The sequence below is a fragment of the Cicer arietinum genome, chromosome 4 (genome assembly GCF_000331145.2).
Source record: "Cicer arietinum cultivar CDC Frontier isolate Library 1 chromosome 4, Cicar.CDCFrontier_v2.0, whole genome shotgun sequence".
NCBI classification, from domain to species: domain Eukaryota; kingdom Viridiplantae; phylum Streptophyta; class Magnoliopsida; order Fabales; family Fabaceae; genus Cicer; species Cicer arietinum.
Genome location: NC_021163.2, coordinates 29,389,073 through 29,403,402, shown reverse-complemented (window position 1 = coordinate 29,403,402; position 14,330 = coordinate 29,389,073). Strand labels below are relative to the sequence as shown.

The following is a 14,330-nucleotide window of genomic DNA, read 5'->3' as shown; positions in this document are numbered from 1 at the left end:
CCCCCCACTTTTAAACTCTCTTACTTCACATCTTACACTAGAGCTACTCATTGCCTTGTGTAATGGTAACAAGACTCTTGAAATCCTATTCTTATTTATATTTGTAATTTGAATTTTGCTTCTTATCTGAACCCTATTATTGTTTTTTTCCCCTTGGATTATGTGTTTATTCCCAAGAGTACATGTGAAACTATGTTTGGTCCTAGCTAGGAACAAGCAATAGTGAATGGAATATATGATTTTCTTCAAATGGTTCTTTAGATTTGGTACCCTTACCAATTGTCAAAACCATAATGGCTTGTCAATGGGTCTACATAGTTACAATTGGACTTAATGTAAAGATTGGTTGCTTAAAAGACTACCTTATGGAAAAAGAATACACATAGATCGTTGACCTCAACCATGAGGATATTGTCTCTCTAGTTGCCAAGATTGCATTTGTTTACCATTTTCATACCATAACTTGTATTCATCAATCGCCTCTCCATCAATTGGATATATACAATGTTTTCCTACTTGGTGAGTTACATGAAGAGGTGTATATGAAACAACCATCGTGCATTAATGTTAACGTTTACTTTTACCTGGTGTGTCGACTACATCGATCCCTTTATGGATTAAAGAAATTTTCCCGTGTTTGATTTGGGAGGTTTAGAATTGTAATCTAGAAGTATGACATGACTAGATGTGAAGCTAGTTACTCGTTCTTCTTATTGCATTTTCCATCGGTCACTTGCCTCTATCTCCTTATGTATGTTGATGCCATTATCATCACATGTAATGATTTGGTGACATCTATTGTCTCAAATAACAATATTTTCTACATTGTCATACTATAGATTTAGGGTTTCTTAAATACATTTTGGGGATTGAGGTTGCTTAGTCTAAGACATGTGAGTCTATTTCTCAGTGAAAATATCCTAGACAAAAATAGCATAGTTGATTGTTAATCAAGTGATATTGTTATAGATCTTAAGGTCAAGCTACTACCACGTGATGTTCTTTGTCACTAAAAATATCCTAGACGAAAATAGCATACTTGATTGTTGATCAAGTGATATTGTTATAGATCTTAAGGTCAAGCTACTACCAAGTGATATTCTTTGTCACTAATTGTTGTTCCAAGTGTTTTGTGTTCTTTTAAGCTTTTGAATTTTTGACTTCACCTTATTGCATTTTAATATAAATTTTTGTCCAATCTTGAGTTGTTAGTTGAATATTAGTGTTATAACACATGTGTCAAGGTTTCGTTTGGTGATTACTTGCTACTTTGTTCACTTGCAACTTTTGATCCAAACTTTTACTTGAAAACTTATCTTTGAAGTTACTTATTCCACACATATTTGATTTCGGAAATCCTAAAAGCTATATTGATTAGAAAAATTAGAAGAATTGAAATATGTAAAGAAAACTATGAAAAGACAAGTGATGCAAAAAAAAAGTGATTTTGCACAAAAAATATTTATAGAAAAATGCATTGTTCAAAAATAATAATTAATTCAAAATTGGTTCAGTTTGATATATCACTCATTTTTACCACATTTTGAATGAGAAAATGTAAAGGTCATGAGAAGGAGAATTAAGTAGTTATTACATTAAATTAGTTAATAGTGTATATTCTCTTTCCAAAACTATCCTTCAATTATAAAGAAAGAGAACTAATTGTTTTTTTTTATTTAATTTTTTACATTTAATTAGCGGTATTTATATAAAAAATAATTAATGCATCTTATAATTTGAAGATTGTCTTATATAAAGGGACAATATTATTTTACAAAAGTGTCTTACATAAAATGACTAGGGTGATATAAAAATGGCAAAAATACACTTTTAGTTCTTTAAGTTTAACTTAATTTTCACTTAGGTCTTTTATTTTTTTTTCTTTCTTTTCAATAAGGTCTTTTTAAGTTACATTCATTTGCGGAATTAATGTTTAAGATATATTAAATTACGCATACAGTTATTTAAATTTGAAATTTTTCTCAAATTATTGTAATGAAATGTTAAGATGTAACCAAAATATCACAACAAGTTAATTGATTGTCCAAACTATTTTGTATGTGAAAGAAGTTAAAGACATTAATTATGTGGATATACCTTTATAACCTTGTTTCTTATATTATATACGTGTTTAAATTGTTGTAGAAAAAAATTAAGAAATACATACTATTTATAAGATTTGATGAATATTTTATGAATGATTAGAATGAAAGACATATTGTTGCAACATTTTGTAGAGTTTAAAAGTATTTGAAGTTTTCAGTGGAACTAATTATTATCGAAATTGAGATAAAAGACTAACGATGCAAATATAATGCAACTTAAATAGTCAAATTGAGATAAAATAAACTTAAAGAACTTAAGCGAGAATTGAAATAAACTTAAAGAATTATATATGTATTTTTGTCTATAAAAGTTGAGCATACATATTAATACAGTTGGCATTCTTATACAGTTACATTTTTTCCAAGCATGTGTAAAATGTTTATTATTTCTTATTATTCTATTAACATGTTAGAGAAAAAATCTAGTCATTCAATTTCTTTTTTAGAATAATTGCACGTTTTGAAGGATAAAATGCGAAAGGGGGGTCACATGATAGTAGATTTATTTAGTGGGCGTGTTAAGTGACACTTAAGAAATAGTATAAATTTTGTTTATTTACCGAATAGTAAAAAAAATTATCTTTTAGAAAATTGTTGAGGATTATTTTGGTATTATCAAAAATTGGTTACACCAAAAAAAATCCGCAAGGGATTCTTTTTTTAATAATTTCTTCATTAATAAAAAACATCACAAGTTTTATAAAAATTCCGATAAAATTAATGTTGAAGGTGACCTCAAGTACCACATTACTGATGTTTTCTCACACGTACGAGATTTTGACGACACATTAGTACATCACAAGTTTGTTCTTCTTCTTCTTCTTGATCTTCATCTCCTTGTCGTTGAGGATGTCCAGGAGGATATTAAAGAAAAGTGAAATGGTCATACTCGAAAAAGTCAAGAAAATGCAGACTATGTCGGTTAACTAGTCATACTCGAACATATCGTCTAAATGTTACAGACAATTATAGTCAATCTATATAATTTAAAATTTGTGTTTATGTATTTTTATGAATTATATATGTATAAATACATTTTTTTTTTGTTAATTTGAAAAATAATTGAACTTTTTTTTTGAAAAATTATTTAAGGAAGTCGCCTTTGCAAATGACAACTTGTAAGGTAGAAAAAAGAATTAGGTATTTTAATATATAATTTTCAAAAGTGAGTATTTAAGTAATTTTTTTTTCAAAAAGAAGTTATTAAAAAAAACCCGCAAGAAGGAAAAATAACATATGGTCATAGAGGCATGACAAAATCTTGTATACTGCTTTGATAATTCTATATTTTTTATGATTATGTATTGGAACAATGGTTGAGTACGTAATTACAACAAAAAAAAAATTTGTTGAAGCATAAATAAACAACATGATGCATTTAAAGAACTTCTATTAAAAAATGCCTCCTTAGTTCAATTTCTATTAAAAAAATTATAATACCATTAAGTTGGCGTAACAATGTTTTTATAATTTTTTTAATAAAAAATAAAAAATAAATTAGAAATTAAAAATTTGATTATATTTTAAAAGAAAATCAAAATTGAGAACTCTAATTTATATCGTCTCCCTCTTCTCACCTTTACCTATATTCTCTCTCTTTTCACGATCTTCTAACCTTCACCCTTAAAATATTATTGCACTATTTTTTCTTTCATTTATGCTCTATCGTGCTATTAGAAATTGGGGCCTATGGATTTGTGTGCATTGGATGGTTTGGCCACTGAGTTGTTGTGTTTGAGGGACAAGATTTGGTGGTTAATGGTTGTGGAGTTGGGTGGTTTTATGTTGGAAAAAGTTGAAAATTTTGTATGCCTATGTTATGGTTGGATTTGGTTATATTTACATGGAGAGATTGAGGAAATTACAGGAAATGAAGGTTGAACTGGAGATTGAGTTGGTTGCTTACAAACAACGGTGTGCCTCGGTTTGAGCATAAATAGAGTGTAATAGTATTTTAAAGGTGAATATGAGAATGTCGTGAGAAGAGGAAGATAAAATGGGTGAAGGTGAGAAAAGGGAGAGAAAATGGGTGAAGGTGAGAAAAATGAGACAATAGAAATTAGAGTTCTCAATTTTAGTCTTCTTTTCCAACAATAATCAAATTTTTAATTTTTAATTTATTTTTTGTTTTTTATTAAAAAATTAAAAAAACATTGTGACGTCAGCTTAACGATGTTAGAATTTTTTATAGAAGTTGGACTGAAATACTATTTTAAAATGAATATGTATTTATAGAGATATGAATCAAACAAAAGAATTTACGAGAACCGAAATAAAAAAATGTTATAGTTGCATATTTAAACCTTAAATGTATTATTATAAAATAGAATTGAAGTATGGTGTGTATAAAGTCATATTATTCAAAATGTCATATTAAATATCAAAATAGAATTCAATTTCATTGACATATTAACTCGTTAATCTACTTAAAGATGTGTTTGATTACTTATTCAAAAATATTAAAATGAAATAGGCTTTTAAGTAGGCTAACAAACTATACTATGCTTACTAGACTTATGCCCAAAAAGTAAGCTTATAACATACCACGAAGTTTAAACTCTAAATTTTTTGGCAGGTTATACTCAGATTTAGTGAGAGTTGAAATGAGTTTAAGAAATTTTATTTGAATTCAAAGATATTTTTGTCTTTAAAATAAAAGTGTAACTGTGTAAGTAGAAAATATCAAATATATATTATATTGTCCTTTATAAGAACTATTATACTAGATTAAAACTATTATTTTAAAATATATTTTTTGAAATATATATTTAAAATATAAAACTCCAATATTCCATATAAGAAAAGAAAAGAAAAAACTGATATTCATTAGATTGTACATTATGTAATTAGATTCTATTTTTGATAAAGTTTTATTAGATTTCTATTTAGATTATCAAACATTGGAGTAGTTATTATTATTATTATTAATAATTAATAACAATATTATCCGCAGTGTCTTTGTTAGCTCTGTATTTTCTTCGGGAACCTTTCTTTTATTCTTCTCTTCCTTCGCCTTCGCCTCTCTCATCCTCTTTCTTTCCCAAAACCCCTCTTCCCCTCCATTCAACTCCAGGGTTAGGGTTTTGCCTCTCTCTCTCTCTCTCTCTCTCTCTTCTTCGGATCTCTCTCTAGGGTTTCCTTTCCTTCGGAGGTTATTCCATTCTTTGGATCTCGATCTACTTCGTTCTGTTACTGTCATGGATGTCCGTAAGCGAGGAAGGCTTGAAGCCACCGTCAACGTTAACGGTTCCTTTAAGAAGAACAAACAAGGTTTTTTTTTTCTTTTCACTTCTCAATTTCTCTTCATCACAAACTTTTTATTCTATTTATTTATTTACTTATTTATATTTGTGTTTATGTATTTGGTTCTTCCTGTTAGGTGTTTGAGTTTGTAGTTCTTGCAAATTTGTATGCAATACTTGTTAAAATGTCAGAAACAATGATTGAAAATTAAAAATACACAACAATAAAGTTCTTTAAAAAAAATAATTTATTTTTGGCGAGTTGATTGATTCATGTTTATATGGAGATAGATGGTTTTGTTTGCTTACGTATCTAAACGTTTCCATATAAACGAATTTGAAACTTAAAAATAAAAAATACACAAATAAAGTACTTCAAAAATTACTTAGTTTTTGTTGTTGAGTTGATTGGTTCATGTTTATGTGGAGATAGTTTTGTTTGCTTATTTGGCTAATACTTTCCATATAAACGAATTTGCAACTGTTTTGGACAACAAAACAAAACAACCTTTCATTGTCATATAATTAGCTAATAGCTAGCTGCAATGATTATGTGATTTTTTTGTTTGCCATATTATGCAAGACTACTTCGGCTTATGATTATATGAAATTCACCGCGTGATTCTTCGGTTTAAGCAGTTAGCCTCCTCAAAACTTGCAATATTGTGTAAACAATACCCTCTGAAATTGTGTTATTGAAATAGTCAACATAATTCGGATCCGTTGCTTTTACACTTGGAATCAATAGATTGTAAAATGAAAATCAAGAACTTTCTTGGAAAAACCTTGTTTTCCACTTTCTTTACTTCCAATCGTTGTTAAATGTAATGGTGGTAATAATTGTTTTTTGGTTTATTTTGAAAACCATATATATAAAGTACAACCAATTCCTTTTAGTTATAACAAAGTAGCAACGGAGTTGTGTAACTGAGAGTATTCCATGTTTTAAATTATTGCTTCAATTGGAAACACAAAGGTAAAACATTCACACGACTCTTGAGTTTAAGGTTGACCTAGTATAATTTTACTTTCTTTAATTCCAATATATTGTTACACAAAGAAGGAATATATTTTTAGATATTTTTGTAATAATTTTTGGATAGCGTGTACTAGATAAATAACATAGAGAACATTAACTGAGAAAAAATAATTAATTTTTTGCAACAGAAATGGACTTGTTATCAAGTGGTGTAGGAAGCAAATCGAAGCCTTGTACCAAGTTTTTCAGGTTCTAATCTAATCCTATCTAAACAAATATTTTGAACTACATACTTTGCAATTTTAATAGTATTATAAGTTACTTTAATAATTAAGTGTTTTAGTTGTCGTAATTCATAAAGCTAAATTTTGTAATTCTGCATATTAATTAACTGGGTATTCTAAGCTTTTATCCAGGTACAAACTGTTCATTGACCTAATCAAGTTGTAACAGAATAATTGTTTATTAATGGAGTTTGGTAAAGATAATAATTTTCTGGAAGACTGAAGGCAATGGGTACACTAAATAAAAATAATTGATTATTTTTCTCATCCATATAACTTGTTCCTTAATTAGTGTAAACGTTGCTTTCCATTTTAATAATAATGATTTCTCCGCATTAATCTGTTCTGTTCTTTCTGAACCCACCTTACAATTGGTAAGCTATTTACAAGATAATACAATAAGTTCGATGGTTGGATTAGGTATTATGTCCAAATTATGTTTATTATGCCTAAAATGTAATTGTGGATTTGTAACATATTTTCAAGATAGAATTTTATTTTTTGTCCCCTATAACTTCAACTAACTAGTTGTATGATTCCATCAAGCTTTTGGTATAAAATTAGAGGTAAGTCTGATCAAGATGTTGTTCAATATTTTAAACCACTCTCACTAGATCATTATTATGATTAAAAAATCTTTCGTTCCCTCTGCTTCAGAACAATGGTGACTTCTTGATCTGCTTAGCATGGTGATTTATTTAGTTCTTTTATTTTCAATATAAATGTTGATTTACCGAAAATACTCTCAATATATGTATAATAAGATATAAAAATTCTTTAAGGCTTTAAGTATTATTCCAGACTTACCTTTGATTGTGTGTTTCCTGTGTTTACGTAGAACTTAGGTGATTTACAAAGATTCTTGCGGTCAATTAAGAAATAGGGAATTCTTGATAAAAATTCAATTAGGAATAATTAATCATCTAAGTCCATAAAAACCTATTTGTATTAACTTCAAACAGAATAAGTCGATGCCGTTTTTTGTTCACCACATAGAACAGGTCATTTGTGGTTGTTCTGTGCCACTGCAGTGTTGTTGTTCTTGTGAGTAGTAGTCATCCTGCTGTTGCTGTGTTCTGTTCTTGGCTGTACCGTGGTTTTTGATGTATCTAATTTTGAACTTTTGTTCTGCTTTATATACTATAATAGTGAAATTTGTTTGGTTCTGTGATGTTATGTCCTTTGTTTTTTTGTCTAGAGGACTTTGACCTTCTTTCAACATTGATGCCTTATGTAATCATGTTTTTTTTGAATTGATCACGGTTTAAAGGTTATTTTTGTTTGGTTTTGGCTCCTTTAACATCAGAGGTACACTTTAGAGGATATAGTGTAGACTAGAGTTATAACCATTGATTTTTCAACAGATGGATATTTCATTAAAATAATTTTCTACACCTCTGTATTGTATCACAATTTCAATTGTTGATTTTCCTCTCAACACTTCTAACTCTGTGCTTCACCCAATAAAGTGTACCCCTTTAGAAGAGCTACATTCATTTTGCTTATGTATGTTCTTATGCGTGTTCATATTTGATTTTAATAATGCTATTACCGTAGGATTTTTCAATTCGTGTCCCGATTTTTCAATCTATGTGCTGCCTTCCCATTTGCAATATTTGGCTGGATCTCGATAAACATTGAAATCTGCATAGGAGTGTGGTGGGGTGGGTTATTTTATTCTTGTTATCTCCAATACCAATGGTTGGAGTTGGGGAATCTAATATTCTGTTTCTATTTTCTGCACCCTTATCTCCTCAGTTAAATGCTGACAATGTAGTAAAAAATCTCTCTTCATTGGCAGTAACTTATCTCTTGAAGTTTTTGTTTATACTGAAGTTGTAAGCATTTAACTGAGGGGACAAGGAACAACAACAGCCACCAAGCCTTATCCTACTAGTGTAGATGGGGTCGACTACGCAGTTCAAACAATGCCATAATACTCTATCATATAATTCATACTCATTTACTCCATTGATTCTAGGTCTTTCTTGATAGTTTCTCCTATAGTTTTTCTTGATTTTGCTCTGCCTCTTGCAATTAGACTACCCTCCATCTAATCTACTCTGCTTACCATGGAATCTACATGTCTCATCTACACATGCCTAAACCAACTAAGTTTAGATTTGACCATCTTTTCTACAATAGGTGCTACCTCAACCATCATACTAATACTATCATTCTTAATTCTATTTCGTCTATCATACATCTAGGGTAAATTCTCACTTTTGCACTAAATTTACCCTAGAAAATTTGAATCGATGAGTAGGGGAACTTAACTTTCTAATTAGAAGGATGCTGCTTGGTTGAACTTTAGCACCACAGTCAAGCCTAATCTCCTGTTATGGTTGCATCAAATGAAGACTTTCACATCCTGTACGAGAATTCTTACTACTATCTGAAATAGACACCATGAATTGATCTTGTAAGGTTACTGCCAGTGTAGTGATTTAGCATTTTCTATCGTTTGGTGGGTATAATATTCATCAACTTAACACCATTTGGGAACCTACTTTTGGTTTTTCCCATCACTGGTTGTACACTTTGTTTAGGATATTAAAACCAATGAGATATGATTTGGTTCCTGTGAAGTGACTTAGCGTGCGTATGACAATAATTCAAGAAAGATCATTTATCCTAGTTTTTAGTTAGTTTATGTCTTGACAGAATTCATGACCTCTTACCATAATTACATTCCTATATTCTTCTTCAGTTGGAAACTATTTAGTTACTTTGTTTATTTTTACTTGAGAAAACAGGAAAGAAAAAGGGGAAGGTTTCTTTTTTCTTGTAACAATTATAATTTGGTATGATGATCTCATTTTGTGCCATAATTTATTTTTTGCAGCATTGCTGGTTGCCCATTTGGTGAGGGCTGTCACTTTTTGCATTATGTTCCCGGTGGCTATAATGCTGTTGCCCAGATGATGAATCTAAAATCTTCTGCTGCACCTCAATTATCCAGAAATGTTGTCGCACCGCCCCCAGTCGCTAACAATGGTTCTGCACCTTCTGCTGTTAAAAGCCGCATATGTAACAAGTTTAATTCTGCTGAAGGCTGCAAATTTGGTGACAAGTGCCATTTTGCCCATGGGGAATGGGAACTTGGCAAACCTTTTGCTCCATCAATCGATGATCACCACCGTCCTATGGCACCTATAACAGTTGGTCGTGTGCCTGGTCGAATTGAGGCTCCTTCAGGTCTGGCTGCTACTACTAGCTTTGGTGTTAATTCCACCGCCAAGATCAGTGTAGAAGCTTCATTGGCTGGAGCTATCATTGGAAAGGGTGGCGTGCACTCAAAGCAGATCTGTCGCCAAACAGGAGTAAAATTTTCAATTCGAGACCATGAATCTGATCCAAATCTTAGAAACATTGAACTTGAGGGAACATTTGATCAAATTGCACAAGCAAGTAACATGGTAAAAGATTTACTTTTAACTCTATCTGCGTCTGCGCCACCTAAATCCAACTCAGGCGTTCCTGGCAGCGGCCCACCCCCACCCGGAAGAAACATCAAGACCAAGCTGTGTGAGAATTTTGCTAAAGGATCTTGTACATTTGGAGAAAGATGTCACTTTGCACATGGAGCTTCTGAATTGCGCAAGCTAGGAATCTAAAATTCACCTGGGCAGGTGTTTTTTTTTTCTTCTTTTTTATTAGCCAGGGCTATTTTATTATTGTTATTATTATTGTGCATTGCTACCTCTAGTGGTACAAACATGACTTCTCATGTCATAGTTTTGGCGTTGTATGTTTATTTTCAAAGAGACTTATTGGGGTTGCAAAAGAGTATACTTTTCTTTTGTTGCCATATTTTTTCCTTTGTGATGCTTTCACAAAATTAGGTCCTTTTTACTTAAAACAAATCATTTTTCAGTTTCATTTTCTAAAATATGCGTGTACCTTTTTGATGGAAGACTTGTGTAGTGAATATTTTTGATAGGGAGAAGGATAGCTGGATAATACATTTTTAGAAACAATGAAAATAGTATTTTGACATTTCCATAATTTCTTAAAATACTGAATCTATTTACATAAATTGTAGAAGAAAATAGTGAGGGAAGGATTGAATATTCTATCATGTTTGTTAGTTAAATGATATAGAAAATGAACGGCCCATGCCTTTTAGCTTGTTTTTTTTCCAAAATTCAATTAGAGAATATTGGCATAAGATTAGTGATCTGATCAAAATCAAAACTTGTTTCCATTTACTGAAAAGTCGGTTATATTGGCATAAGCCCTCCGGTCTCAAAGGTGGAAATGACAGTTTTTTTCCTTTAAATTGATCCACGCTCACATACTTGCTATTTGTACACTATTCCATTGCAATTATTTTTGTTATTAAGATATATGTTTGTATTTCTATATAAAATAAAATAAAACAAATAAAAATCCCAAAACCGTAAGCATCACAAGCACACTTTCATTTATTTAATGAAGCAAACAGATAGAGCATGTTAACGGCACAAGTCGTGCCATGTACCTTACAACATTTGGTCTCATATCTAAACATAAAAAGACAAACAACAGGTGTGACTAGTAGCACTAGTACACGAAACTAGACGTTGATAAAACATTAAGAACATACTCACAAATAGACATTCAAATTCAAACTTTAACTAATAATGATGAGGTCCACTCCCAGGGACAGTTTCACCCGCGTGGATATTATGGGCCGCGGTCGTATCCATTCCAGTATTGGTCTCAATTGGGTGTGAGCCCAACATATCTTTTTCACGTCCAAGCCCATACCCAATCCCATGTCCATGGGCAGGCATTGTTGACATATTATGGTCAGTGGCCAATTGTTGTCCGGATCCATACGTACCACTTGTGGAGTATCCAGCAGCGGCAGTCTCAGTGGCGGGCCCACTTGCGGTGTATTGTTGGCCCCCCGTCACGTGACCAGCATTTGCAGACATTTTGGTCGCAGCATTATGCTCACGTGCCTCCTGTTTCCCCATCTCTGCATGGTTGATCCTCTCCTCTTTCTTCTCCGTTGCCATTTGCTTCTGCATTGGGTCACGTGCACTCATCCTCTCACTCTACAACCAAAATATTTCAAATATTCATCAATAATTACTAGTATCCCAAATAACATTCACAAATTTCCAAATTAACATTGATGAGAGTAAATTCCAATAATCACAAAAAGTAACATTTTTTTTTCATTAAAAAAAGGAAAAATAGAGAAAAAACACCTTCTCCTGAACGGTAGCTTTGGTCTTCTCCAAGCCAGATTTGGCAGAGGCGCCAATGTTGGCTGCGGTTTCCTTAATGGTCTCAACTGCTTTCTTTGCTGCCTGCATTTTCACAAACTCTCAAAATCAAATTAACACAAAATTTATGACTTAATTCTTTTTCTCAATGGGATGAGATGGTTTCAATTTCAACGTTTAGAGAGAAAATGGTTCCTTCCGTTTATATAGATTTTGACGAACGTCTATAATTTTTACAAGTGTCAAACGCAGCACACGTGGCGAGTTACTAAAGGGTATCGAGTTAATCAGCGAAATAATAACTGCCACGTGCCCAGACAATTATCAAACAAGCAACTGCTAGGAAGTTAGCAATGGCATGTGGCCAAGCGTATCTTGAGTGGGGCCGATCAAGGCCTACCCAACAAATAATTAATAGTTAACGTTTTATTGGGTTAAAGTGTTTTAGTATTTATTGGACTTTTTATATATTATTTAAAATTAAAATTTTAATTACATACATGATATGAGTAAATTTTTTTACACCTTCAATCAATTACAATCATTAAATTATAAATAATTTTTTACATTGAAAATACATATAAATTAAACTCAACTTTTTATTAAATTTTTAAATAAGTCTGTGTTGTCTATATATATTTTTTAAAAACAAATATTGCTTAATTGCAATAAGAAAATTAATAAAAAATAGTACACATTGAAAAAAAGAAAGAAAGATATGGTTCAATGTTTAGTTTTCATTTACAACAATAAAAGTACGTTTGTAATGTAAAATGAGGTTGAGGTTAATTTTGATTCAAGATTAATTTTTGTTGATTAAAATTAATTTTACTCCAAATCTATTTTTAGCTAGAAGTAATGTAGTTTGTATTTTTTATTTTACATTTAACTATATTAAAAGGGAATTATTTATATACATTGTTAGTATAAAGAGTTTTTACACTTACAGTTAATCACAATCATCTAATATTAAAAAATATTTGACTTGTATAGTAACCACAATAACAGACATTAGTGGTTGTGATGTACTCACAGGATAAGATATTTTATATTGTCAATACATACTAATTAAATTCGACAAAAAAGTTGGTTGCTATTTTGCCACTACCACAACACTACATGCTCTACTTCTTGTGAGACGAGACGATGAATGATTAAGTATCGAAAGTAAGTGTTAGAGTTATTGTATCTAAAGAGACTTGAGCGTTAAGTTATTTTGATTGTGAGATGTTTGTGGTATACAAGTCTACTGTCCTGAATTTTCTTAGCTAACTTATTCTACTGTCTTGAATTTTCTTAGCTAGCTTATGTTGGCTAAGTAAATTTTGTCATATTTTTTCTTTCAAACTTTTTCACTCCATTCTTTTCCTACATGCACAAAACAAGTAATTAGATGAAAAACAATTAGATGAAATTTTTATATTTTCTCATGACATTATTACAACTAAACAACCATTATAAATTTGGAGATAAATTAACATATTTGTTACCAAATTGACTCAATAAGTAAAATTGACACTTATCATGGGACATGCTTGATGAGTCATGATAGGGTTTGTTTTAATAAATACATATTTAAAAGTACTTTTGGTTATATAGTCGAAACAAATTTCATTTTATAGAATGATATTAGAAGAAAAAACATTCAAATATAAATTATAGAAGTTTTTTTTGAGGAACAGTTTTTAGAAGAGATTTTTTTTGAGGAATAGTTTTAGAAGTTTTTGTGTGAACTTTTTTGGCAAATCAACATGGATTGTCTAATTTAATTTATATTTAGGTCTTAAATTGTTATAATAAAAATTTTAAAAAGTGTATTTATAATTAAATAATTATTTATCCTTTTCTGTAATTTTATATTTATAACAATTAAATTTATCAAATACTTTAATTTAATTGACTAGATTTTCAATTATCGCTTCAACTAAATTATAGTTTAATTTTTTTAAAAAAAATTCCTAAATTTGTGCATTGCTTGTATTAATATTATAGATTACATAAAATTACACGTTGCTTTTGATTTTTTGTTGGATTTTGAATTTCAAAAACTATTTAAAATTCACAATTTATGCCACCGAAGATATTACTGGGTTGAGTCGCGGACTAGGTCGCTCTCTTTAAGACGTTTCGCGGCACTGCCCAAATTGTGCAAGGCAGACTATCAACCACGAAGTCCCCAGGATAAAATAGCCCAGATTCACTGTATCGGAGTTCCACTGCACCGTGGAAAACCGTTCTAGAATTACACCCTCAATATGGCAGTTTAAGCCACTCTCAATATGACAATTAAAGTCACTCTCAATATGGTACTATGACCATTCATAACTACGGTATAATAACCGCTCAAAAAGACAAAAAAAAAACGAATGGACTATGGCATAATAACCGCTCTAAAAACAAAGTGATTACGGCATAGCAACCGCTCTAAAAACAAAAGAACTACGGCATAACAACCGCTTTAAAACCGACGGGACTACGGCATAACAACCGCTTTAAAACCG

General features: G+C 30.8%; 2 protein-coding genes across 2 annotated transcripts; one reads left to right on the top strand and one right to left on the bottom strand.

The window, feature by feature from the left end:
- The first annotated feature begins 5,058 nt into the window (after positions 1-5,058).
- LOC101490054 (zinc finger CCCH domain-containing protein 52-like) lies at positions 5,059-10,421 on the top strand. The gene is made up of 3 exons (XM_004497842.4): positions 5,059-5,375; positions 6,515-6,575; positions 9,456-10,421. Exons 1-3 carry the CDS (start codon positions 5,303-5,305, stop codon positions 10,225-10,227), a joined length of 906 nt encoding a protein of 301 aa, XP_004497899.1. The 5' UTR covers positions 5,059-5,302; the 3' UTR covers positions 10,228-10,421.
- A 592-nt stretch (positions 10,422-11,013) lies between these two features.
- LOC101489739 (11 kDa late embryogenesis abundant protein-like) lies at positions 11,014-12,020 on the bottom strand. The gene is made up of 2 exons (XM_004497841.4): positions 11,812-12,020; positions 11,014-11,655 (listed from the first exon to the last, which is right to left on the bottom strand). Exons 1-2 carry the CDS (start codon positions 11,917-11,919, stop codon positions 11,230-11,232), a joined length of 534 nt encoding a protein of 177 aa, XP_004497898.1. The 5' UTR covers positions 11,920-12,020; the 3' UTR covers positions 11,014-11,229.
- Positions 12,021-14,330: the final 2,310 nt, after the last annotated feature.